Source organism: Artemia sp. Qi Xiang Cuo, chromosome 7 (assembly GCF_049724085.1).
Source record: "Artemia sp. Qi Xiang Cuo chromosome 7, ASM4972408v1, whole genome shotgun sequence".
Taxonomy (NCBI): domain Eukaryota; kingdom Metazoa; phylum Arthropoda; class Branchiopoda; order Anostraca; family Artemiidae; genus Artemia; species Artemia sp. Qi Xiang Cuo.
This window is the reverse complement of record NC_142800.1, coordinates 79424288-79449980: the sequence shown is the minus strand read 5'-3', so window position 1 is coordinate 79449980 and position 25693 is coordinate 79424288. Positions and strand designations below refer to the sequence as shown.

Sequence of the window (25693 nt, the reverse complement as noted above, 5' to 3'; positions counted from 1 at the left end):
AATAAAAAACTAATGATGTGTATCTCTTAATAGAGTTAGCATTGCCTGAGATGCCTTACCTTTTTCGTTTCTACTTTCAAATCCCCTGAAATGTCAATTAATCTATGACGTTTCCTATGTTCTGGGAACTGTGCACAGATACATTTTAAATGCCTATGAAGTCTTCCAATTTTATAAGCATGTCTCATGGAGAAATTGTGTCAACAGATATCTTGTCCCGTCAGTATTTTTAAGTCCCTGATAAGAATGTTCACGATGTGAAATTTCCTTATTTGATGTTGTCACATTGCCCGGTCGTTGATCTTGTTCGTACACGGATTCTAGTCCTCTCTCTAAAGTAGGTCAATGCCCATATATGGACTCTCGTTAGAAATGGTTACCCTCTCTCTACTGACTCCGGAGTTTTTTTTATTCTAATATTTGAACTATTTTGGACAACATGGCTATCTCAAAATTTTGATCCGATTCATTTCAGGAAAACAGAATTTGGGTGGGGGGGGGGGTTAGTTGCCTTCTAGTCGCATTTGGCTCTTAAAAAGGGAAACAGAAATTCCGATTTCCAAATAAATTAGCCCCCTTCAAAGTTTATACAACCATCACTTCCATAAAACCTAATATGCCCCCGCGGCATAATTTTCCACACATACTCACGGGCTAAGGGTGGCTTTGTCTACCCTGAAGATATTGTTATATGTTCTTTAGACTATTCTGAACAAAATGCCTCTATCAAAACTTAAATCGGACGTATTTGTAGAAAAAAGAGCGTTGGGGGGGCTAGATGCCCTGCGACCACTTTTGACTCTTAAAATGGAACTAGAAATGTCGATTTTTAAAGAAATAAGCACCCTCCAAAGGTTATATTTACAACTTACACTAAAACCTTATTTACCTCCGGAGCAAAGCTTATAACAGTTGTTCCTGAGCTCTGGGGATTTTTTTTACCCCCCAACGTTTTTTTCATCTGATGTTTTGACCATTTTGACCTAAATGATTATCCCTAAATTTTGATCGGATGCATTTGATGAAAAGAGGGCTTGGGGGCTGGTCACCCTCTGGTCTCTTTGACTCTTAAAAAGGAAACTAGAACTAATAATAATCAATCTAATGGGCCCCCTCCGAAGCATTAAGACCACCATTTCCATAAAAACCTTGTAAGTCCCTGGGTTATAGGGATTGTGTCGAACCCTGGGGTTTGGTTATCTGATTTTTGATATAATTTGAAGAAAATGGCTATATCAAAATTTTTATCGGATACATTTCAGGAAAAGAGGGCATGGGGGAGGTCAGGTTGCCCTCAGATCAGTTTTTACTCTTATAAATCGAACTATGAATTTTTAGCTCAAATAATATGAGCCCCTTTCCGAAGTTTGTACAGTCAGTTCTTCCACAAAAACCTTATATGCCCCACGGACATAAATTTCAACGCGTGCTCCCGGGCTCTGGGGGTTGTGTCAACCCTGTATTTTTTTTTATCTGGTCTTTGTACTATTTTGAACAAAATGACTATCTTAAAATTTTGATCGGGTGCATTTGGGCAAAATAGGACTAGAAGGGGGGGAGATAGTTATCTTCCAATCACTTTTCAATCTTAAAAAGGTCACTAAAACTTTAAATTTCCAATCAAATTTGACCCCTCTGAAATTTATGGGACCGCCTCTTCTATAGAAACGTTATATCCACCCAGGACACAACTTTCAATACGTGGCTCTGGGCTCTAGGGGGTTTCTGTCAACTCTGGAGTTTTCTTTACCTGATCTATGAGCTATTTTGATCAAAATGGTTGTCTCAAAATCTTTTCGTCCCGTAATTACATTTGCCTAGATTTGCCTATAGTATATTTTTCAATGACAATTTAAAAGTCTCGTTGCTAAGCTACAGTTGGTTTGCAATAAGTAAGCTTTGAACTAAATTCTATTTTGGACTTCCTGGTTTGAGTCATTGAATAATAAACCTAGGAAGGTAGAATTGGTTTTGAATGGGGATTGAGAGGATTGGCTGGGCCAAGCAAAGGTCCACCCCTATGCAAAGTTGTGTATAGAATATTAATTTTGAATTAGTCTGCATTTACACCCCGTTCGGGGAAGCATATTTTTTGGTTGTTATATCTGACCGTTTGGAAGAATACAAGTAAGGTATTTTCTACAAACTGTGTATTGGCTTTCCCGGAACCCAGGTAGGGTAGGAATAGAGTTACGAGATACAGTCATTATTATATTGACAGGGGGGTTTGTTACCTCCAAGGAGAAAGTTAGAGATTTTCTAGTGGTAACCCAAGGCGGGTACATTTGGCTTTAGAAAGTGGCTATTTGTCCACCTGATCGCGTTATCATACTCTGGGACAGGGTATACATTAAATAGGGTAGTACCAAACCCGATATTTACAGAGCCGGTGTGGTAGACGCAGGCATCATATTATAATTTTGGGCCGGGGCTTTCCCCTCCAATAAGTGGTGACACCCGTACCTTACACCCCGAACAAGTCTTCTAGCCTTTAAAAGGGAAATAGGACTTTCACTTTACAATCGAATGAGCCACATCCGAAGATTATACGACCAATTTTTCCTTCAAATCGTATTTTCCCCAAGAATATAAACTTCAGTACGTGTCCTCAGGCTCTGGGGGTGTCATTGACCCTGAAGTTTGTGTTATCTGATCTTTGAACTATTTGGAACCAAATTACTATCTCAAAATTTTGATTCTATGCATTTGGGGAAAATAGGGTGAGGGGCGGGGCTTGTTAATCTCCGAACACTTTTCGCTCTTAAAAAGGTCACTAGAAATTTTAATTTCCAATAAAATGAGACTCCTTTGAAACTTATGAGACCAATCCTTCCACAACAATGTTGCATCCACAAAGGATACAACTTTCAACTCGTGTCCCCGGGCCCTGGGATGTTTGTTTCGACTCTGGAATTTTTGGTATCTTATCTGTGAGCTATTTTGATCAAAATGGCTATCTCAAAATCTTGATCCGATACATTTGAGGAAAAGAGGGCGTGGGCAGGGGGATCTAGTGGGACTCCGATTACTTTCTATTCTTAAAAAGGGAAATAAGACCATTCAATTTGCAATCGAGTGAGCAACATTCTAAGTTTATACGGCCACTTTTTCTATAAAAATCATATATTCCCCACGAGCCTAAGTTTCAGTACTTGCCATCGGGCTTTGGGGGGTGTCAACGACCCTGGATTTTTGTTATCTGATCTTTGAACTATTTTGAAAAAAGTGGCTATCTTATAATCTTGTTTGGATGAATTTGGGGGAAATGAGAGTGGAGGGGAGGCTAGTGGCCGATTTCAAATCAAATGTGCCCCTCCGAAGTTCTTAAGAACACCCCTTTCATATTAAGTACCTCTGGGAAAATGGTAATAAAAAGTATTAATGAAAAACTGAAGGATTATAGCCTTTCAGTAGGAAACGCTATAGATTTTCCTATTGCCTCTGATTCTCTTATGTGTATTCACCACCTGAAGAACCTCTTCAGATTTAACAGGTTGTTTAATTCTTTTATAAAAATGAACCGTCGTTGTTTTAATGCACTGTTATATACGTTTTCTCTATTTTCATCTAATTAGTTGTAATTTGCTCTTTCGAATGAGCCCTAAGGGAATATCGAAATTTCAATGATTAATTTTTTTGCTCTCTAAACTGTACTTCATTGAATGCATTACAAATTCGAAACAGTTTAATTTTTTTAAACCATACCTTAGATTTTTTCAGGGAAGGGGGTATTATCTGTTTTGGGGGAAGAGGAGGTTTTTACAGAAAAAAATATAAATTGTATTAATATTGCTCATTGAGGCTTTGAGTTTTTATTTGACGAAACACTTGTTTTTCTTTTTTTTTATTCGTGTAGAAAATCGAAGAATACTCGTGCTAACATTGGCATACAAGGTGAACGGCTTCCCAGTTAATCGATCCAGTGATTTCTGTTTATTTTGAGTTTAAGTTGAATATCAGTATTATTTTTAGTACAGAAATGTAACATCCTATAGATTGGTACTAGCACGCCCATAGGGCATTCTAGAGCCATAATTATATACCAACCCCTCGAATATTGGTCAAGTGGTACTAGCACGCCTTTAGGGAATATACTAGATCAAAAGGGAGTTGGCAACCACTCGATTATTGGTCAACGAATACTAGCACCGCCATAAGGAGTGTACCTGGAGCCAAAAGGAGTTGCCAACCCAACGTATACTGGATAATGGATACTGCAACATACATAGGGGGTATGCTAGAAGCTAAAAAAGTGTACTAACTCCTCACATATGGTATGTTGACCATCTGGTCTTGCCGTTGAGATAAGAGTTTCTGGGAAGAAGGATTTGATTCCCAAATATATTGTCGTTGTACTAAAAAAGCCTAACATCGTAAAAGCCATATAGAAATGCTCCAAAGGAGTGGATGTGACCATCTGGAGAGCATCACATGATCATTTTGGCCTTCAATGTTGGTAAAAGTATAATCACCTACGGAACAAGTACTGACAAAACTCTCCAAAAGTGACCCCGCGTACCTCAGCGCCTCTAGACGCGAAATCTTGTAGGCTACTGCTAAATCACTCCGAGCCAAAGTACTTTCCTGCGGTCAATAATTATGCTAGAGCGTGATTTAGGCGATGAATGACTGAGATGAATTGGGTTACTACGGTTTTTAGTTGCCAGGTTCGCATGGGTATACAAAGGGTAACTTTTTTGTGTGGAGAGGATAGGTCTTGTCAGTACTCGTTCCGTAGGTGATTATACTTTGATGTTGGTATAAAAAAAGAAAAAAGAAAAATGACCCAACAATAGTTGAAGTGAGCTTGAACTGATAAAAGAAGTTTTTATATGGATTTTATTATACATTTGAAAAATGTTTGTAAACTATGAGTTTTTTTTGTGATATTCTTAGTGAATGGAATTGTTTTTCATACAGTTTTTGTTTATTTAGGCATATTTACAATCCTTTTAGTTAAAAAGTTGTATGTGTTTTTATATCATATACCATATATCTTTAAAGAACACTCCTCCCTGCTAGCTTTTCTGGATATTTTGAATTTAACCCAGGCATTATTTTTCAGGACTTTCAGGGGATGGTAAAGAGCGATATCAAAACTAAAAAAAACATTTATCGAATTGTATATGTTTGTATATCAAAAATCATCTTTGATTTGAATACACCTTTCCCTACTTACCATTCTTGAACTTTTAATTCAATCCAGGGATTCTCTTTGAACTTGGACCTTCAGGGGCTGGTAAAGAGCCATATCTAAACTAAATAGAGCATAAACACTGTCTTCGGGGGGTTTACAAGCTTAGCCCTTGAACATTTTTTTAAGTCTGATTTTTTTTAACTTGGAATTAACTATTTTAACTTAGAAATTTTTTTCAATTTCTTTTAAACAACATTAAATATACTTATACCAACTTTTTTTTAATTCTAGGCCAATGCAGATTCGACAGAACCAAAGAAAGAGCTTGAACTCAAGTGGAAAGATGAAAGATCCAATGTATTGGTTAATGAATTGGCTTTTTCACTTATAATGAAGCCCAGCAGGGTATAAGGGAAAGAAACATGGAGACAGGAGCAACTTCGAGACATGAAGCAAGTAATTTGCGGATTTCGGGTAGACGTCATATATCCCAGCTCCGCCATGCGAATTCAATGTTTCAATGAAATTGTCCCTCTCAATTACTTTTTTGTCTTTCTATTATATTTTAAATAAAAAAAAACAAATTTTTTTAACTGAAAGTAAGGAACGACGTTAAAACTTAAAACGAACAGAAATTATTCCGTATATGAAAGGGGCTGTCCCCTCCTCAGCGCCTCGCTCTTTGCGCTAAAGTTTTTCATTGTTTAAAAAAAAAATAGAGTTGTGAGAAAGTAAAACTTTAGCGTAAAGAGCGAGGCGTTGAGGAGGGGACAGCCCTTTCCATATACGGAATAATTTCTGTTCGTTTTAAGTTTTAACGTCGTTCCTTACTTTCAGTTAAAAAAAACTTGTTTTTTTATTTAATTTTTGAACGTTTTTGAATTAATGCAGGTTTTGATTTTGACTCACCGTGCATGAATAATTAAAAAAAAATTGAATATTAATTTTACTTTTATTTGGTAAAATGGCTTTCCCAAAAACTTTCTAATTTTATTTACGAACGTTTTTATTAGTAATAAATATAAATAACCTACGAATTAACTTACGTAACGAACATCTATATTCTTATATTTTTAATACGTATATTAGAGGGTTCACTCCCTAGTCAATATCTTGCTCTTTAAGCTAAAGTTCAAAATTTGTTCCAATTCTTTAAAAATAACCCCTCAATCACAAATGAGGTTAATTAGAATAAATAGCTCTTATGAAAGTACTAAATAATCTTCGGCTTAAAGAGCGAGGTATTGACTAGGGGATGAACCCAATCATATACGTAATGTTTTCTGTCGTTTTAAGTTTTGATGTTGCTCCTTACTTTCAGTTAAAAATCTCTTTTTTTATATATAATTTATGACCTTTATTTAAATAATAATGGGAAATCCGGCGCCCCCTTCATAGCAATGTCCCTTCTCCCATGAAAACTTCCTTCATGGTAAGATCCTCCCACATAACCCCCAACCAACCAATACTATATGTTGACATTGGGTAAAGTTCATAACTTTCAGCCCTCATCTCGGGGACTTGGTTGGATTAAGTCATCCTAAAAGATATAGTTATCATATTTTTTTTACCATGCTGAAGAAAATGGCTATCTCAAAACTTTGATCGGGTGACTTTGGGAAAAAATGAGCGTGGAAGGGGGCCTAGTTACCCTCCAATTTTTTGGTCACTTAAAAAGGGCACTAGAACTTTTGATTTCCGTTCGAATGAGCCCTCTCGCGATATTCTAGGACCTCTAGATAGATACGATCACCCCTGGGGAAAAAAATAAAAAAATAAAAAAGCATCCGTGATCTTTCTTCTGGCAAAAAATTGCAAAATTCCACATTTTTGTAGATAGGAGCTTGAAACCTCCGCAGTAGGGTTTTTTGATACGCTAGATATGATGGTGTGATTTTCATTAAGATTCTATAACTTGTAGGGGGTCTTTCCCCCTTTTTTCGAAAATCAGCCAAATTTTCTCAGGCGCGTAACTTTTGATAGCTAGGACTAAACTTAATGAAACTTATATATTTGAAATGAGCATTAAAATTTGATTCTTTGGATGTATCTATTGGTATCAATATTCCGTTTTCTACAGTTTCGGTTACCATTGAGCCGGGTCGCTCCTTACTTACAGTTCGTTACCACGAACTGTCTGATTATAGCAACTCCACCCGTTTGTTGATTTGTAATGCCGAACTTTAAATATTAAACATCTTTAAGCTTAACCTGTCTCAGCCTATTACCTCCGACTCATTATATATTTATGCCTAAAAATATTGTGCTACTACCGGGAGGCAGCCCGTAATAGATAAATTAGCTAGGACGAGGTTCTTCAGCCCGAAGACGCCCTTCAAAACATACCCAGCCCAGAAGAATTATCCATTGATCAGAATCCCGTGCGAATGCTGTGTCGTTTACTAGACTATAATTTCCTTAAGAGGCACCACGCCTCAAGTGGGATTAGAATTAACCACAAGGTCCCCCGTCTTGCAAGTACCCCGAAAGGGTCAAGGCAGCCCTTTGCAGAGGCCTTTGTCCAAATATCTGGATATTACGCCCTGCTGCAGTTGTCCTCTTATAGAGGGTCCTCCTGCGATGGTGTTCTGCATCACCATGCAATTTAACCCATTACTAGGAGAAGGTTTGTGACTCAAGGGACTTGTGGATACACCAGTGGGTCTTATTGATTGTAAATTCGAGGGGCCGTCTTCCTCGAATGCATTATACCGAGATATTTTCATTTATATATCAATGCTTCACATCCTATCGAAAAATATTGCTCACTGTAGTAAGCGACCAGTAAAGAGCAGTTCCAAAGTGAAAAAGGTGAAGTATTTTCTTACAATCCATGTTATAACATTGCGATTTATTTTTCTCGTTTCTCAAAAACTGATAATCTATTCAAGATCAGTGGTGTTGCTGACGTATATCCAGTGTCCTCATCAATGACTTATCTTCATGAGCCAATCCTGTTATCCTCCTTTCTGAAGAGAGGGATGACCTGTTCAAAAATTATTTAGTTTGGAAAGCTTCAGTGCTTCAGCCAGTATAAAGAACGGAAAATTTTTGAGTCGTAAGACTTTTCAAAAAGTAGTCTCTCCTTTTCTCTGTGATAAAAATAAAGCTAGAAATCATGGCCAGGTACATATCTAAACTTTACTTTGTAGCTGGCTTTTCAATGAAGACTGCAGCACCACATTTCCAGAGGTCAAATTTGGAAGCCATACAGCTTTTATGGAAATACTGATCATCATGGATTTGCAAGAAAAAAGTAAAATACGTGGGATAGTGTCGAACATTTTAGTTTAGGAATGAACAATCAACGCACTATTGAGTCAAATTCCTCATGGATAAAAATTGTAAGCAAAGAGCAGTTCCAAATACGGATTATTTTCTTGGAATGTAATGTAAAAAACCGTGCTTTAATGTCATGGTTTATATCTGTGACGTATATTCGTAAGCCAATAATATTTTTAGAGACCAATAGCCCCATCCTTTTAACTCCTGGTAAATTTTACAGCCTCTATGAGCAACCCTTGTCAGTTGACACTAAAACTCTAAAAACACACTAATACCCATCAAAATAATGTGATTTTTATGTTGATTTTAAGTATATTCAATCTGATCAATTTGTAACATACCCCAAAAGGTTATCAGCGAAAAAATATTTTAATTTATAATTTGTTTTTAAGAAAGCTGTATAGCTTTTGCAAAAGTGAAACAAAAAATCCCAAACAGGAAAGCTATGTTTATGAGAATTTCATCCTCAAATTTAAGATTCTGTAAGATAAACTACTTTTTAAAAAGGATAAGTTTTTGGAAATAATGAACGAGGCTAAAACTTAAAATCGGACCATATTTATTGCTTCGTAGTTTATGCAGCATGTAGGTTATCGACAAAATAATAAAACCATGATATATCCTTAAGGTTGTTTTTGTAGAATTTTAAAAAACTTCTCATATACTCAGGGGTGTCCCGAGGCTCATTTTATTGGGGGGGGGAGGATATTTTTGTAAATTTTACCGAATCGCTACCTGATTTATGCCGAATTTTCTGCAGAAATCAAGAATTTTGCTAAATTTCAGCCGATTTTGCAAAATTTGTGCCGAGATTTTCGCCTTCGGCCAAAATTTTACCGAAAGCAAAAAAAGTTGCCCCCCCCCCTCGGGATGCCCCTGCTTATACTTAAAGCATATACCCAACCCGAGAGGATGATCTCTTTGAACGAGAAAGGTCCTTAAATAACCAGCACAAAATACAAAAGTAATTTACAAGGCCCTAAATAGTCTCCCGCTGCCTATGATACTGATAACTTTTACCATACGCATTTTATCATAGGCAATATGTGCTGCACAAAGCAACAGCGCTGGATGTGTAAAGAGCAACGTGGGCACAATGTATTCTTATATATATACATATTTTTTGCAGACCAAGCACTCCGTAAAGACGGAGCTGTCGTGGGAACTTAGAAAGGGGCTCATTCGATGGAAAATTACGAGTTCTAGTACCCTTTTTAATAGATGACAGTGACTAGAGGGCACACAGCCCCCCACGCCTATCCAATGAAAATTTTAAGATAGCAATTATGTTCAGCATAGTTGAAAGGTCTTGTAGTAGTGTCTTCGAGGATAACAACCTCCCAAAAGTCCTCAGGGCAAGGGTTGTAACTTATGCCCCGTGGGCATATAAGGTTTTTATGGAAAGTGTGGTCATATATACTTCGGAGGGGATTCGCTGGTTTGGAAATCAATAGTTCTAATGCCCTTTTGAGATAGCCATTTGTTCAAAAATAGTCGAAAAGTCATTTAACAAGATTTTCAGGGTGGACACAACCTCCCAGGAGTCTTGGGGCAAGGATTGTATGCTATGCTCCGGGAGTGTACAAGGCTCTTACGGAAGGGGTGGTCGTGTGAACTTTAAAAGAGGCAAATTTGATTGGAAATGTAAAGTTCTAGTTCACTTATAAGATTCAAAATTGATGGAGAAGAACAACTCCCCCCCCTTACTGACACCCTTTTTTCCCCAACAGCAACCGATCAAAATAGTGAGATAGCCATTCTTTTCATAATAGTCTAAAGAGCATACAACAAAGCCTTCAGGGTAGACAGGAAAATTGTATTTTAGAGTATGCTTGTCCTGTGTGGCAGCCGGGGCTAAGTAAAGAGCAAAGATATGACCTTGAGAATGTGCAAGAACGAGCTACCCATGTTATATTAGGTCCAGAATTCACGAATTATGATGATAGCCTTAAAATCCTAGGCCTAGATGGACTTGATGTCAGGCGACACAAGCTTACAAGGCCTTTGGACAGAAGCTTTTGGAGTACAGCAGGCATCGAGATTTGCTCCCTGAACCGGCAAGAACAGGGTGTAATACAAGGCACCAGAATAAACTGGAGCCTTGTAAGCCAATGGCTACCGACCGATGCATATTGTCTTTTTGTTAGTATTTTGTGTCTCATTTTAATAAGTAAGTGACAAGGAAGAGTGATTATTTAAATTATATTGTGTCTCATTTTATTCTTGTTATTTGACAGAATAAATTCATATCGTATCGTATCGTAAGTTCTACCACTATTTCTAAGAGTCAAAAGTGAAAAGAGGGCAACCAGCCCCTTCCCAAGCATATCATTCCCCATAACACATCCGATCAAAATTTTAAGAGAACTATTTTGTTCAGCATTGTTGAAAAGTCCAGCAAGTACGTCTTTGGGGATGTCATCTTTCCACAGCCCTCAGGGCAAGGGCTGTAAGTTAAGCAATTCGTTCATTGTTTCCATATACTATATGTTTTTGAGAAAAGTATGCATGTTTGAATTTTTACTTTCAAAAAAGACGAAGAGCGTTCAAGTGAGCTTTTTACAGAATGCTGAGGGGAGTGTTGAACTAAATCAAAACATGTTATCTGTATTTGGATTGTCAAAAGGTCTTACCTCAGGAATGACTGAATATATTAATTAGGAACTTTCAGAAAATGGTAAGTGAGATGATCAAAATGGCAATATTTACATTCCACCACTACTACTGCAACTACCACCACTACTACTGCTACCACGACTACTATTACTAACACACAACTCCGTTTACAATATTGAAGAACATTCGAAAAGGCAGCAATGTGCGGCCTTTTCAAAAAGGCCTGCAATGTGCATGTACATGCATGTACATGCAAATGTATTTGCAAATGCATGTATTTGCATGTACATGTACATGCAAAAGGCCGCAATGTGCATGTAAAATGTCAAGAGAACGTATCTCAAGAATTGATTTGGCTCTTAAGTTGGAGCTATAAGAGAATGCTTTAAGTGGAAGATCATCTTACCAAAAGGTAATGTTTTCACGCTACTATTAATACTACTATCAATACTTCATTTACTACAAGTGTTACTACTCCAATTGCTACTTCTATTGCAACTACTTGTAAGGCTAGAACCATTGAGAAGAAAGTTTCAAGAAGTATTCAAAAATTCAAAATTTTCAAATTTTCAAAACATTAAAAAGTATACAGGTTATCAAAAGGACCCATCAGCAATGTCATAGCAATGGCTTATTTAAGTTGGAACTTTCAGGATTTGACAAGAGGGATGTCTAATTGACCAAAAGAAAATACGTTAATACTACTACTGCTATTAGTGCTACCGCTATTACTATTAGTAAATCTACTAATAATGCCTATACTACGACTGTGACTACTATTAAAACTACACCTAAGGGAATTTTGAGGGGGGAGGTTGAACTGAATCAAAACACGTCATCTCTATACAATTTGGCAAATAGGGCGTAAGAGCAATATCTTGTGAACAGTTTGGTGTGTGAAGTTGAAACTAACAGGACTTGTTGTGGAGGATGTCGAACTAAAAAATTGAAAATATTTAAATCCTAATGCCACTGCTTTTACTCATACTACTACAACTGATACTATTATTACTACTTCTACTACTACCGCTACTGCCACTAAAGCTAAGTCTACTACTATTATTTCTACTGCTACTATTTCTACTGCCGCTACTAAAACTAAGGGCATTAAGGTGAAAAATTTGAGAAATATTGAAACAGTATGAAACTAAATTGAAAAACACTATGCCCACACAAGTTGTCGATAGAACTTGTTTCAGAAACTGTTGATGGTATTAAGTTTAAACTTTCAGTATGTGTTGAAGAGGATACTGAAGAAACCAAAGGTGCTATTTGCATGTTGCTGCTGCTTCTATAACTATTGCTACTACGCAAGCTAGCAGTATTAAGGTGAACTCGTCCAGAAATGTTTAGGCGGATGTTGAACTAAATCAAAACGACCTTTGAATTTGTAAATTTTCAAAAAGGTGACAAAGGAAGATCACAAGAACGGCTTACATTATTAAATTAGACCTTTAAGCATAAGTTTTGGTGGATTTTGAACTAGACAGAAGGCTATGTGTATTATATTAATACTACCACTACAGTCGCAGTAACTAATGACGCTAAGGGTATGCGTCACTGACAGTTAAAGTAAAGTAAATTGAAGAGGTAGAGATGTTTAGATATCTTGGGAGTCTAGTGAGCACCAATGAAAGCCCTGAGCATGAAACTGCCCCGACGGTGCAGACAGAAGGCTGCACTTGAACGATGCCTAGAAAAGACGCAGCGCTCTCAAGAACAACCCTTTTCCATTCATTTCCCATTCGTTTTTCCATTTAGAGGTTTCAATTAGAGGTAGAGATGTGTATATATCTTGGGAGTCTAGTGAGCACCGATGGATGCTCCGAGCATGAGGAAGCTTCAACGATGCGGACGACAGAAGGCTACACTTTGACGATGCCTAGGAAAAAACGCAGCACTCTCAAGAACAACCCTTGCCAATTCATGTCTCACTCATTTTTCCATTTATTTTCACAGCCCTCCTCCCAAGCCCATTCATTTTCCAATCACAGCCATTTTGTTCAGAAAAGTAGAACGGTTCAGTAGCTATGTCTCTAGGGATACTGGGTATGTTAGCGCCCCAAATTTAAGCAATTTGTCAATTATTATTTAAAAATATATTTTGCTTTAAAATGAATAAAAAACCTCGGTATGTCTGGTTGCCAATTACACACCTCAGAAATATATTGAGCACGACCGGGGGTATTAAGTTGAAACTTTCGTGGCTGCTATTATTACTACTTCTGCTCTTACAATTTAAATATATCAAAAGAGTGTAAGTGTATCCAGGTTGTAAAAGGGCATGGAAATTTTTTTTGGGAATAAAGTCAAGTTTTATATTTCATTTCAACTTGAGGAGATATAGAATTAAATTAAACAATACTATTTTTACCAGGATTAAGAAATTTTGAAAAAGTTTCTTCAACATACAAACAGCAAGCTAAACTCTGGATTCTTATAGAAAAGCTGAGATGATATAAAATATTTTTTTCCATAAAAATTACTGTTCTAAGGAAAAATTAACAGAAATTAATTTAAAAAAACTTTTCACAAAATATGTTTTCAAAAGAAAAGTAAAGAGCTCCATTAAATCAAAATGAGCAGAAATAAAGTCAAAGTATCTTACAAACGTAAAACTACCACAAATCACCATCAATAAATAAATGAAGCTCAAAACAAACAGAAATTATAATAAATAACCGAGTGAAACTCAAAACTAGCAGATAATAGTATAATACAGGTGAACCACCCTCATGCCTTTTCAAAGCCAGAACATAATTTGCACTAACTAAAAAAAAAAAGATATATAACCATAGATTGTCAGTTTAACATACACATACTCATAGTTATTCCTTCGAGTTTTGACAGTTTTTTATTTATATAGGTCAAAAATTAAAAACGTTTAAAATGTATTTGTTTTCAGTATAGTGCAAAATATGGTCTGGTGTCGAGAAGGCATTTGGTTGGTCATCCCTGCTCATGTTTCATATAGCTATTTCAACTCGTTTAGTTAGGTAAGTTTTTTTGGAGGTGGGGGGGAGTCAAGTTTCTGGAGAAATTTTAAGATAGGGATATTTGATAGAATTACTATATGAAAATCTTTTTATTTGTCTTAGTTCCTTTTTGTCGACCTGATTTTATGTTTGGAGGTGATTAGGGCTATTGCCATGGGTAAATTTTCCCCGAGATGAAATTGTCTAGAGAATCTTTCTCGGGATAGGAAAGATTTTGTTCTAGAAGGTAGAGCCAGATTCCCTGTCATTATTTAAACTAAAAAAAAAAACAGTTTATTTTTAACTGAAATTACGGAGCAGCAATAAAACTTGAAACAAACGGAATTTATTATCTTTTGTAAGTGTACAAGTCTACTTTATCCTTATAAAACCTTATAATGTAATACTTTCTTCATTAAATTTCAGAAATATCCTCTATTACACTTACTTTCATTTTACCTGCCTAAAAGCCCCCTTCCTATTGCTTTGTTATAGCCCTACACTGTATATATTAAAATTTCCTCTTTTTATTGTGAAAAAAAGAGGTAAAGGATACGGCACTAGACCCTTGAGATCTTTTTTTTAACACCACTCTGTCAAAAAGTGAAATAAGGGGGCAGGGGGGAGGTGGGTGGCCAGACATTCTGTGCTTTTGCACACCCTTCTTGCTTATCTTACCAAAATTTTAAAGGTACCCATTTAGAGCTGAGTCGACCCTGGATGAACTTACAGAGTACATGCCACTGACCCCCGTCCCATACCAAATAACTGGCCACACTAGGAATCGAACCCCGCCCTTCAGAATGATTCTAAATCTAACGCACCAACCACTCGGCTAGGACGGCTTATCTTTTAATGGGTATTATTTGGCATTATGAGTCAACAGATGATGATGAGTAAGTACAAACACACAAAAAAACAAACAAAAAAAAACAAAAAAAACAGAACAACAAAATGAATCAGCTTTTATAGATAGCTTATGGCTACATCCAGACATTAGGGTGGAGGGATTTTAGGACGTATGCTATTTAAGCTAGAAATTGATCTGGTAATCAAGTAAATATAAATTTCCTGAATGCAAAGAAGTAATAATTTTATTCATGTAGCATTTCGACGTGAGGAGGACATAAAAAAGGGCAGTACCTTTTATTTTTCTATTTTCGTTAGTGTCTTTTTTTATTCCGTTATTTTTGCAATTGTGCCTGATTTTTTAATTCATTTGTTTGTCTTTTGTATCTTTAGCATTTTTCCTACTTCACTATTTTTCCATAATTTTGCTTATTAGGCAATAAATAATTAATTATTATTATTATTAGCCGCTATAGCTAAATTTTAAGAAAATTTAAATCTTTTGCTTAAAGATAAACTTATTCACGAAAGCTACCATTTTACCCTCTGTAGATTGTGGCTTAAATTACTGAAGGATAAAATGTATATGGTTTTAGATTTTATTTCGCTCCCTCTTCAAAATATTTTCTTACCGGACAAGAGGTAGGCTAACTGCCACAATATAAAGGAGTATTAACAGCTTCATTTTTAAACTGAGACTGAATTACAGAAATTCAGAGTTTATCAGTGTCTGAACCGGGTTACTTAAAAACCTGACTATAGTTCATCAAAACAAAGTAACGGTACTTTTCGCTATATCTAGGGGACTTTTTCTTACTGACTGGATTGAAAGATTTCATTTCTTATATCTTTTCGTTTTTCAGGATCAAATAAACCAAAAATCAACTAAAAGTAAGGAGCAAGATTAAAACTGAAAATGAACAGAAATCATTTTGTATATGAGGGACGTTTCTCCCTCCTCGACATCTCACTCGCTGAAGTTTTTTAGTGCTCAAGAAAAACGTTCTTATTCCTGTTCAACAGCCCTTGTGTTTCAGTAGTCTTCTTAAGGAATTGGGAAAAAATTTGACTTTATTGAAAAGAGTGAGGGGTTCATGAGAGGCTACCCCCATATGCACTGATCAATTTGTGTATGTATTAAGTTTTAATATTGCTCCTTATTTCTAGTAGACATTTCTTTTTTTCATTAAATTTCTGATTGTTCTTCAAATAATACAGGGAAATATCCCTGCGTGGGAATTTCATTAAAGAAATCTCCCCCGTACAAAATATGCTCCATGTGAAAAATCTCCCCTAAAGGAAATGTCTCTCTTCCAAAAATTGTATATTTCCCAGTAACAAAGACTGTATGTAATCAAGGGGCAAACTTCATAGCTAACAACCCATTGAGGGATTATTTTCCAGATTGGATTATTTGGGTAAGTTGAACAAAATGGCTATTGCAGAATTTTGATCAGATTTCTTTGAAAAAAGGCACGTGAGAGGGAGGCCAGTGGCACTTCAAAATTACTGGTCACTGATTCAGGGAACTAGAACTTGAAATTTTCTTTAAATGAGCCATCGTCTGGTCTTCAAGAACCATTGGTTCGATACGATGACGCCCTGGGAAAAAAAAATCCACATTTTCTATAGAAGCTTGAAATCTCTAAAGCAGGGTTCTCTGATTTGCTGATTCTGATGGTGTATTTTTCAGTAAAATTGCTTGAATTTTTGGGGGTGTTACCCCTGTTTCAAAGATCAGGCAAATTTTCTCAGGTCACAGTTTTTGGTAGGTAATATTTAACTTGGTATATTTCATATAGATAAGTTATAATAAAACTTTTATTGCAATAGAGGGTGGGCTAGCAGCACACGAAATATAATTAAAACACAGCCCGAAAAGGACAGTCAGAGCATGGGCGCCCATAAGCTGAATTCCAGGGGGGGCAAATTTCGTCTAATTGCTACTTTTAATGCTATATAATAGAAATCTCAGAACAAAAATATAAAAATAAGGCGGCATCATTCAGCCGCCCCCCCCTGCCCCCCATATGGGTGCCCATGAGTCAGAGTATTGCCTATCTCAATAGATGACAGTTAAACCACTAGCCCTTTCACCTTCCAATTCTATGAGCTCCTTTCGATGCTTCTAGGACAACTGCTTCTATACCACAGTTTATATAACTATCCAGTATGATCTTTCCCTATCTCACCCATTATAAAAACCCGGACCAAGGTGCGAGTGCTCCAGAGAACGTTTTTGCAGATAGAAACATAGGCGGCATCAGATCTTTTCACGGGTAGACAAGTCAGACTGTGATCTAATCGGAAACAAGTGGAAACCCGCTATTACAAATAATGCACTTTGTTGAAAACAATCGGAAACAGACTAACCCGCTAATGCAGAAAGAAGTGGGAGGAGCTTTTTGTTCGCACCGAGAACGAAGACCAGAAATGATCTGCGATAAGCTTACTGGATAATTATATGAACTGTGTTCTATACGAAGTGCCCTGGTCTAAAAAAAAAAAAAAAAAAAAAAAAAAAAAACAAGATACATTGTGGCCCCGCCAATTTTTACTTAGGCGTCGTTATTGTGCTGCCTATGATGACTAAAAGTTGGAAAAATTTTCAAGATAAAAAAATAGCACTTCTTATTATGTTTACCCCTCTTAAAAAGCTGACCCCCTCCCTTCCCTCCAATCTCATCTAAATTAAAGGCTTTATCGACCGTATGTCTTCCCCCTGTACGTCTTTATAATAAGAATGATCTCTCCTTAAAAGAGGTACACGGTGACTGTATACCGGGTGACGCCAATACTCATTGTACAAAGACTACGCTGAATATAAAGCATTTAGACCAGAAATGATATAAACTATCCTCATCATAAATTAGCGAGGACCTTCTTCAAAGAGAGAATGTACAAAGTGACGACATATCGGGTGACGCCAATTCTTTTCATACTAAGACTACACTCAATCTAAAGCAATTAGACCAGGTATGATATCAACTCACCACATCCTAAGGGAGTGAGAACTTTCTTCAAAGAGAGAACGTACAAGGGGGAACATAGACAGGGAATATGGCTCATGATGAATAAGGAAGCTGCTAAGCCTTGTTTAGGCTGAGAATAGAATACTAGTTGCTCATTTTATGACTAAAAAGTTCAGGGTATCAGTTATAGTAGTATGTGCCCCTGTAGAACCGACTGGCGGAGATACTAGTGACTCAGATGAATTTTGTTTACAGTTACAGGAGCAAATAGACAGGGTCCCAGGCAGAAATATGATGTTTTTACTAGGAGATTTTAGCGCCCAGGTCAGTAGAAATAGGGATAGAGGGTATCCTAGTCTAGGTAAATTTGGTGTTGGAAAAGAAAACAGTAATGGATACAGACTTTTGCAATTTTGTAGGTACAACAATCTAGTTAGAACCAACACGGTGTTTGGTCATAAATTAGCTCATAAGTTAACATGGTATTCACGTGATGGTAAGACAGTATACCTTATTGATTATGTTATAGTAAACCGAAGACTGGTAGGATCAATACAGGATACTAGGGTATATAGGAGTGCTGTTAATAATTATCAAAATTAGTAGTTTTTTTCATCGTGTATTACTGCATACAAAACTTCAAATACCGTATCACAAAATTCGTCAGTTATCTGGGTAAAAACTTTGAATATAACTTTTGACGTTAATTTTTTGAAAAATGCAGCTTAATTTTTTCATAATGCCCTTTGCCTATATCTGTTGTCACCTTTAAAACAGTTGAAATGGGCGACTTTGATATTGATCGTTTTTTTTTTTGCTCTTTTGGATTCCTAAAAAGCCTTCTTGTATTAAAAACTGTTTTCTAATAACAATTTAAAAAAATGTATTTTAAAGTTTTTTTGGCTTCTTTATAGAATATATGTTATGTAGGCTAAGGCTGAAGTGCTGCTTTTTTATTGATTTTGGCTGCTCTTTTGAATGTTATTCATTTTTTCTTTTGGGAATTCATTCCAAATTTTAAACAGATAAATACCTAATATCAGTCAAATCATAAACTGCATCTAAAAGGAGTAAATTTATCAAATTGAAAAATGCATTATGAACACTTCACATGAGAAAATTTCAATTACAATGAAACAAAAACACTTAATGGTTTATTCGGTAGTAAGAAAAATGAAGTGCCAGCTATTTTCTTAGGTAAAAGATGAAAAGCTCATCCGTTTTAAATGCAACTAAATGAAATAATATGCAGAATGAAGTAGCTCCTGGAAGATGTTGGGATTTTCATCCTAGTTCGTCACTTTTAATCCAAGCAAAATGTTGACACTTAGTATCAGTTATTGAGTTTAAGCTTTGATTTCTAAATGCTCACAAAAATTACCAAATTTAAGAAAGTCGTAACAATAAGTCACATTAGGTCAAAATACTCAAAGACTCCTCTTCGCTCCCTGCCCAGGCTCAAAGCTTTTGCTACAGTGGTTTAAAAAATTTGATCACCCCACAAATGATTACCAAAAATATACACAAATATAACAAATGTAACATTTGGAATATTATAACTTTCAATTTTTTGGCATCCCTACTTTCAATAAAATCAAGGTACTATCACTTAAATATAATAAATCCCTATGCGCCCCCCCCCCCTCTGGATACCATCTTGATAGGATACCGTCTCTGCTTCAAATAACAAAAAATAATTAACTTATTGGCACCCCTGCTTTAAAAAAATCGAGGTATTATCATTTAAATGTGATAGCTCACTACCCCCCCCCCCCGGAATACCACCTTGATATGATGCCTTTTCTGCTTTATATTAAAAAAATTTACTTTTTGGGATCCCTGCTATCAATAAAAAAAATTCAAGATATTATCATTTAAATGTAATACCTCCTCCCTACCCCCCTCTGGATACCACCTTGATAGGATACCGTCTCAGCTTTCATTAGAAACATAATTTACTTAATAATTAACTAGGTCACTGTTTGGTTCAAACAAACACGCAAAATAACGTTAAACAGCTTAGTGTTCTTGAAAAAAAAATCTAGGGCATGAGTAAAGGGGTACAAAGACAAAAACAAAAATGTCGAAGTTATTCAGATATACCTCAAATTACTGAAAAACTGAGTCATAGATTCGCCGTGGCATTCAATAAGATCCAAAGAATCTAATTAAATTGGGGCACACACAAAAGCCAAATTAGGCCAGTAGCCTATGAGAAATCGCAAAATACCAAAGGCAATGAACAAGTCCTAATGGGGGGCCCTGGGTTTACCAAATATTTCAATGGTTTCCCAGTGAATTTGATATCATTTTCTTCTGTCTCCGCTTTAAATGAAAAAAATAATTATCTTTTTGGCATCCTTTCTTTCAATAAAAAAATGAGGTATTATCATTTAAAAATGATAGCCCCCTATCTCCCCCTATAGGCAATAATATACAATTTATTTATGAAGCATGTTTTTGGGGTAACTTCCGGTTCAATATTTTATTCCCCAACCTTGTACAAAGCTTAGTCTATAGCTAAATTTTGTCTCAATAGAAGGTTTTTTTTAGGGGGGGGGGATGGTAAAAATGTTTCAGAAGGAAGATTGTATTTTCTATCAGGGTTCAACTATTGAGTATTAAATATTAAGAAAATCTTATCTAAAAACACTAAAAAAAAAATCTGCAAATTTACAATGCAGCTGTAGAAACAATCTGTCCGCTGTCAGTTTCTAAATCCAACTGAAGACTGAAGCTGTATAGTAGTGAATACGTTCTATAATTCTATTCAACTTGAAAATAAAATTCTTGACTACGAATGATGTAAGAAATAGCGATTAAGAAACTGCATTCGAAATGACTTAAACTCATTTCTTAAAGACGATTCTTTTTGTGTCAAAATATGAACTGTGTATATTACAATATTTGCAATTGCATATTGCATCTGTCTGGTTTTTATACAAAGTAACAAAAGAGAAGAAAACTAATGAACAAGAGAGTAGTGAAGAATTATGGTATGCAAAGTAATATTTCGCGGGGAAAGTCACTGGTGATAAATCACTAGGGGTGGCACCGTGATTGCGTGATTTTCGGGGAACCAAATTTTTTTTGGGGTGACGCATAGATTTTTGTGAAAATACCCGAAAATTCGGGGATAGTGCAAGCTCTGCTTGATTTCTAATCAGGCAAATCGAAATACTAAACCACACGAGAAAAAAAAGCTCCGACTTTAAGGTTGACGCAATAAAGAACTGCCTCAAAATTAATTTGAAGTTGACCGAACGCCCCTTCGCCTCTGCCGAAGGCGGCGTGCCTGCGGCACGCTGGTGGCGGTACGAACCTTCTGCAGTGTTCGACCCGGCCTCTCGTTGGCGGCTTTCGGTCAATCTTTCAGCCTGGTGACGGGGTCTAGAGTCAAGGGTTAATTTAAAGCTCAAATTTCGGAAAGGTAACTACATCCCGAGAAGTTGTGATGCAGGTAGACTCCAGGATGAGAATTTGAGAGAAACTTTCCAGGAACAGTTGAATACTAAATTTGAGAGTTTAAAATTTGATAATGTGGAAGATGGTTGGAATAATTTTAGAAAAATAATTTGTGAAGTTGCTGAAGGTGTCGTAGGGAAGAAAGCTAGGACTGCAGATAAGAATATTAGTGAAAAGGCTTTATGTTTAATAGAAAGGAGAAAGGACTTGTAAAAGAATTATCTGAGTGATAGATCATATGAAAACAAAAGGAATGTAAAGAAAGTGGAGAAAGCATTAAAATATGAACTAAGGAGGTGTGAAATGGAGACCATAGATAAAATTGCCGAGGATCTGGCAGAGGCAGCTAGACGGCATAATGGTAAATATTGTACTGGCATGTCAATAAATTGAGAGGGAGGAGTCAATCCGGACTTGGCCCAGTTAAAGATAAGAATGGGGCCACAATTACCGATAAGGAAAGAATTAAAGAGAGATGGGCAGAACATTTTGAGAATTTGCTAAACCCAGATAGAGTTGCAGGAAAAGATATAGAGGAAAATAAAAAAGTTCGTGATACCTTGGATGGGAAGGAAAATTTGTTTTACGAGGAGGAATTAACGACAGTACTAAAATTATTAAAAAATAGTATGGCTTCAGGTGCTGATAGGGTAGTAAATGAGTTTTTTAAATATGGTGGCTCTGAGGTTAGAAATAAGTTACTGAAGATTATGAATATGATTTTTGAAAAAGGGGAAGTACCAAGTAATTTTAGGAAAACCTTATTTAAGCCACTTTATAAGAAAGGTGATAAAAAGTGAGTGTGGTAATTATCAAGGCACTAGGTAGCAAATTACTTAGTAATATGATACTTTTTAGACTGAGAGATGCCGTAGACAAAGTTTTATGAGAAGAACAGTGAGGGTTTTAGAAAAGGTAGAGGATGCGTCAGCCACATTTTCACTCTTAGGTTAATAATTGAGAAGTGCCTCAGTTGTCAAACACCTCCGGTCCTTAGTTTTATATATTATGAGCAAGCGTTCGATTCTGTTGATTGAAAAGCTTTAGAAAAGGTTTTATCCTTGTATGGTATACCAGACAAATACATTAAAGTGATTAGTACTATGTACGAGAATAACACTGCTGCGGGTAAGGTAGGAAATGAGCTTAGCAGCTGGTTTTGTATTAAATAAGGAGTTAAGCAGGGTCCTCTCCCTCTTTATATGGATTATTTTGATGGACTTTGTATTAAGGAGCAGAGGAAAGACAATGGGAGACCATGGAATCAAATGGGGAGGAAAAAGTCCCCTGGACTTAGATTACGCTAATGATTTTAGCATCCTAGAGGAAAGTGTGAGCAAAATGAATGAACTTTTAGAGGTTTTGCGAGTTCAGGGTGCTAGAATAGGTTTGGAAATTAATGTTAAGAAGACTAAGTCACTAAGGTTAGAAATAATTGATGACGAAAAGGTGACTTTGGGTAATGGAAAGATTGATCAAGTGGGCAGCATGGCTTATCTTGGTAGTATTATTAGTAAAGATGGTGGGAGCAGTGAAGATGTTAAAAGTAGAATAGTCAAAGCTCAGAGTGTATTTTCACTATTAAAATAAGTTTGGAAGAACAGGAAGATAAGTCTGCAAACCAAGACTAGAATATTAGAAGCTACAGTGGGACAGCAGTCAAATATGGCTCTGAAGCATGGGCGCTTGGAAAAGCGGATGAAGATTTGCTAGATTTTTTCGAGAGAAATTGCTTAAGGATTGCTCTGGGTACCCGGCTGACTGACCGTATTTTAAACAATAGGCTGTACAAAAAATGTGGTTCAATACCGCTCTCTAGGGCTATTATGAAAGAAATGTTGAGATGGATAGGGCACGTTGTGTAGATCAAGGATGACAGACTGCCGAGGATTGTTTTTTTTTTGTCAACTGTCTAGGGCTAAAAGGAAAGCAGGTCGTCCTAGTCTAAGGTGGGAGGACGTCATAATGAAAGATTTAAGGGAAATGGAAACTTCGTGGGAGGGTGTAAAAAGGGAGGCTTCGAATAGATTGAGATGGAGGAGGAGCGTGCGTAGCTGTGTTTGCCTCGGGTGGCTTGGTGATGCTGTGAGTTGTTAGTAGTAGTAGTATAATGCATTCTCCACATATTTTAACTTTCTTCTAATTCTTGAAAGTGTTATAGCTCCAAAATTTTGGACCCTGCAAATACTGTGCTATGGTGCTCATTCACAAGCCGAGTATATAGTCAATTTCAAACCTAGACCAGATTATTATTTCTGGTTTAAGCTTAATCACAGATGAAAAGAGAAACTACTTGTAAAAAATATTGTCATTCAAAAGTTTTCATAGTTTTATTGGCCAAAGTTTTCCGCGCAAGAGAACTAATCAGACAAAATTTGCCCTTTCATTCTTTTTGTTGGCTTAAAATTTCAACGGCAGGTTTTAAAGAGCTTAATTCTCTCTAGAAATGAAATTAAAAGTAACATGATTAGCTTACGAATATATATCACCGTTGAAAACTGATTAAATTAAAACATACTTTTTACCTTGGAATTATAAGAAAACCAGTCTCCCAAATTGGGTCTGCTTAATAGGATGTGGAACAACCGCGAATAAATAAAAATAATTCTAAGTTCATATATTATGCTTGTATTACAACTCAATAAAGTCTGGCTATGAGTTTAATTTAGTCACAAATTTGAGCTTCACGAACATATTGCTATAATATATGGACCTGATCATTACTTCTAGCTTCAGTTTGATGAAATCTTATGATTATGGCAACTTATATTCAATCACACTTCAGTCTCGTCAAAAAAAATATATAGCTAGGAATACTTCGGCTTCATAGTCTGCTACATAAAACATTGCACATTTTCTTTGCCCCTTACTAAAAAGTCTCTTTTCCTTAGGCTTGTGCCCCTTGAAGAGCCAAATTCTGATATTGATGCTGTGGAAGAAGTCGCTGATGACAGAAAGGTTGAAACAAATAATAACGAATTAGGTGAAATGCCCGCTGATTCAGAAACCTTAAAAGAAATGGCGGATGAAGATGCTGATCCAACCGATCCAGTTGATGGTGTCGACTCTCAAAAAGACTCTATGTTTATAGAATCCGACTTCGTAAGTGAACCTGAAGATGAGAAAGATGTAGACGGGAGAACAAAAAGAGCTGTTAATAGAAAAACACAACAGAATAAGAACCAACGACGAAAGCAGCAACAGAAACGAAGACCAAAACAGCCCTTAAGAAATCAAAGACGACCCAATAGAAACAGAAATAAGGGGGGAAAGGGATGCCCTAGAGAAGGTGATATAGAATTACCAGACGAGTTCGATGTAACTGAAATGCAAGGGGATCAGCCAGTTCAGCAAAGAACAAATGAGAAACCGGTTGCTGTTGAGGATGCAGAGGGTCGAAGAGCAAACAAAAGAGGTCAACCAGCTAATAAAAATCGCAAAAACAAAAGGTGCACTCCCAATAAATTAAGCAGAAAACAACAAATAAGAAGAGCCCAAATCAAAAACAAACAAAGAAAGCAAGCCAAACTGAAGAGAGCCCCGACCCCCAAGGGGCCCTATTTTCCCCAACCAGGAGCTCATAAGGTATTTTTTGCAACAATCAACAATCAACAAAAAGTAGGGATTTTTCCAAGGGAAGGGGATATTCCTGTAGAAGATGTACCATCTCGAGCGGCTACTTCAGAAACCTTGCAAAAGGATTTGAGCTAAATAAACGTACTTTTCTTGCAAAAGAGTATCATTATCAAATTTTGTTACGTATTTATTATTATTAAATAATCAAATTTTTATTTTGTTTTTCCAACTTTACTGTTAAACTAGTTTAAAATCAAGAAGTGCTAAGCTTATGCTGCATGACACACTGTGAACGTCTTGCGGCTATAAGTAGCAATTTTTTTCCAAGCACCATATCTCGCATGCTATCAATTCTTCTTTTTCAAGCTTTTTCACTAATATTCTTATCTGCAGTCTTAGCTATCAATCCTTAAGTTTAAAAATCCTTTCCCCTGGAGTTCCCAATTGATATCGAATTATTTTGTTGTTGTTGTTTTTAAATGAACCAACAAAAAGATCATCATTTAAAAATCTCTAGAGTTAATTTAAGTACCTAAATTACAAAGGATAGAACTTTAGAATAGATACATGCCTTCGGGGGAAGTCATAACCTTATAGAATTCATGATGAGATTTAAAAAAAAAAAAAAAAAAAAAAAAAAAAAAAAACTTTCTAAGAACAGTTGGGTGTGAATCTGGAGAATATAGAATTAGATAAAATAGACGGTGGACAGATTTATTATTGGAAAATAATTTGGAAAGTAGCAGAAATTGTCTTAGAAAGGATAGTTAGAAACACAGCTGGTAATATAAATGAAAAAAGCTTTAAGTTTAGTAGAA

General features: G+C 36.2%; 1 protein-coding gene across 1 annotated transcript in view; it reads left to right on the top strand.

Annotated features, from left to right (window-relative positions):
• LOC148950734 (uncharacterized) overlaps nt 1–25090 on the top strand; it is a 30729-nt gene extending 5639 nt beyond the window's left edge. The window contains exons 2-3 of the mRNA XM_089091929.1: nt 5429–5542; nt 24177–25090. Coding sequence (XP_088948055.1) covers nt 5429–5542; nt 24177–25010 — 948 coding nt within the window. The 3' untranslated portion in view covers nt 25011–25090. The remainder of the gene's footprint in view (nt 1–5428; nt 5543–24176) is intronic.
• The last annotated feature ends 603 nt before the right edge of the window (nt 25091–25693 follow it).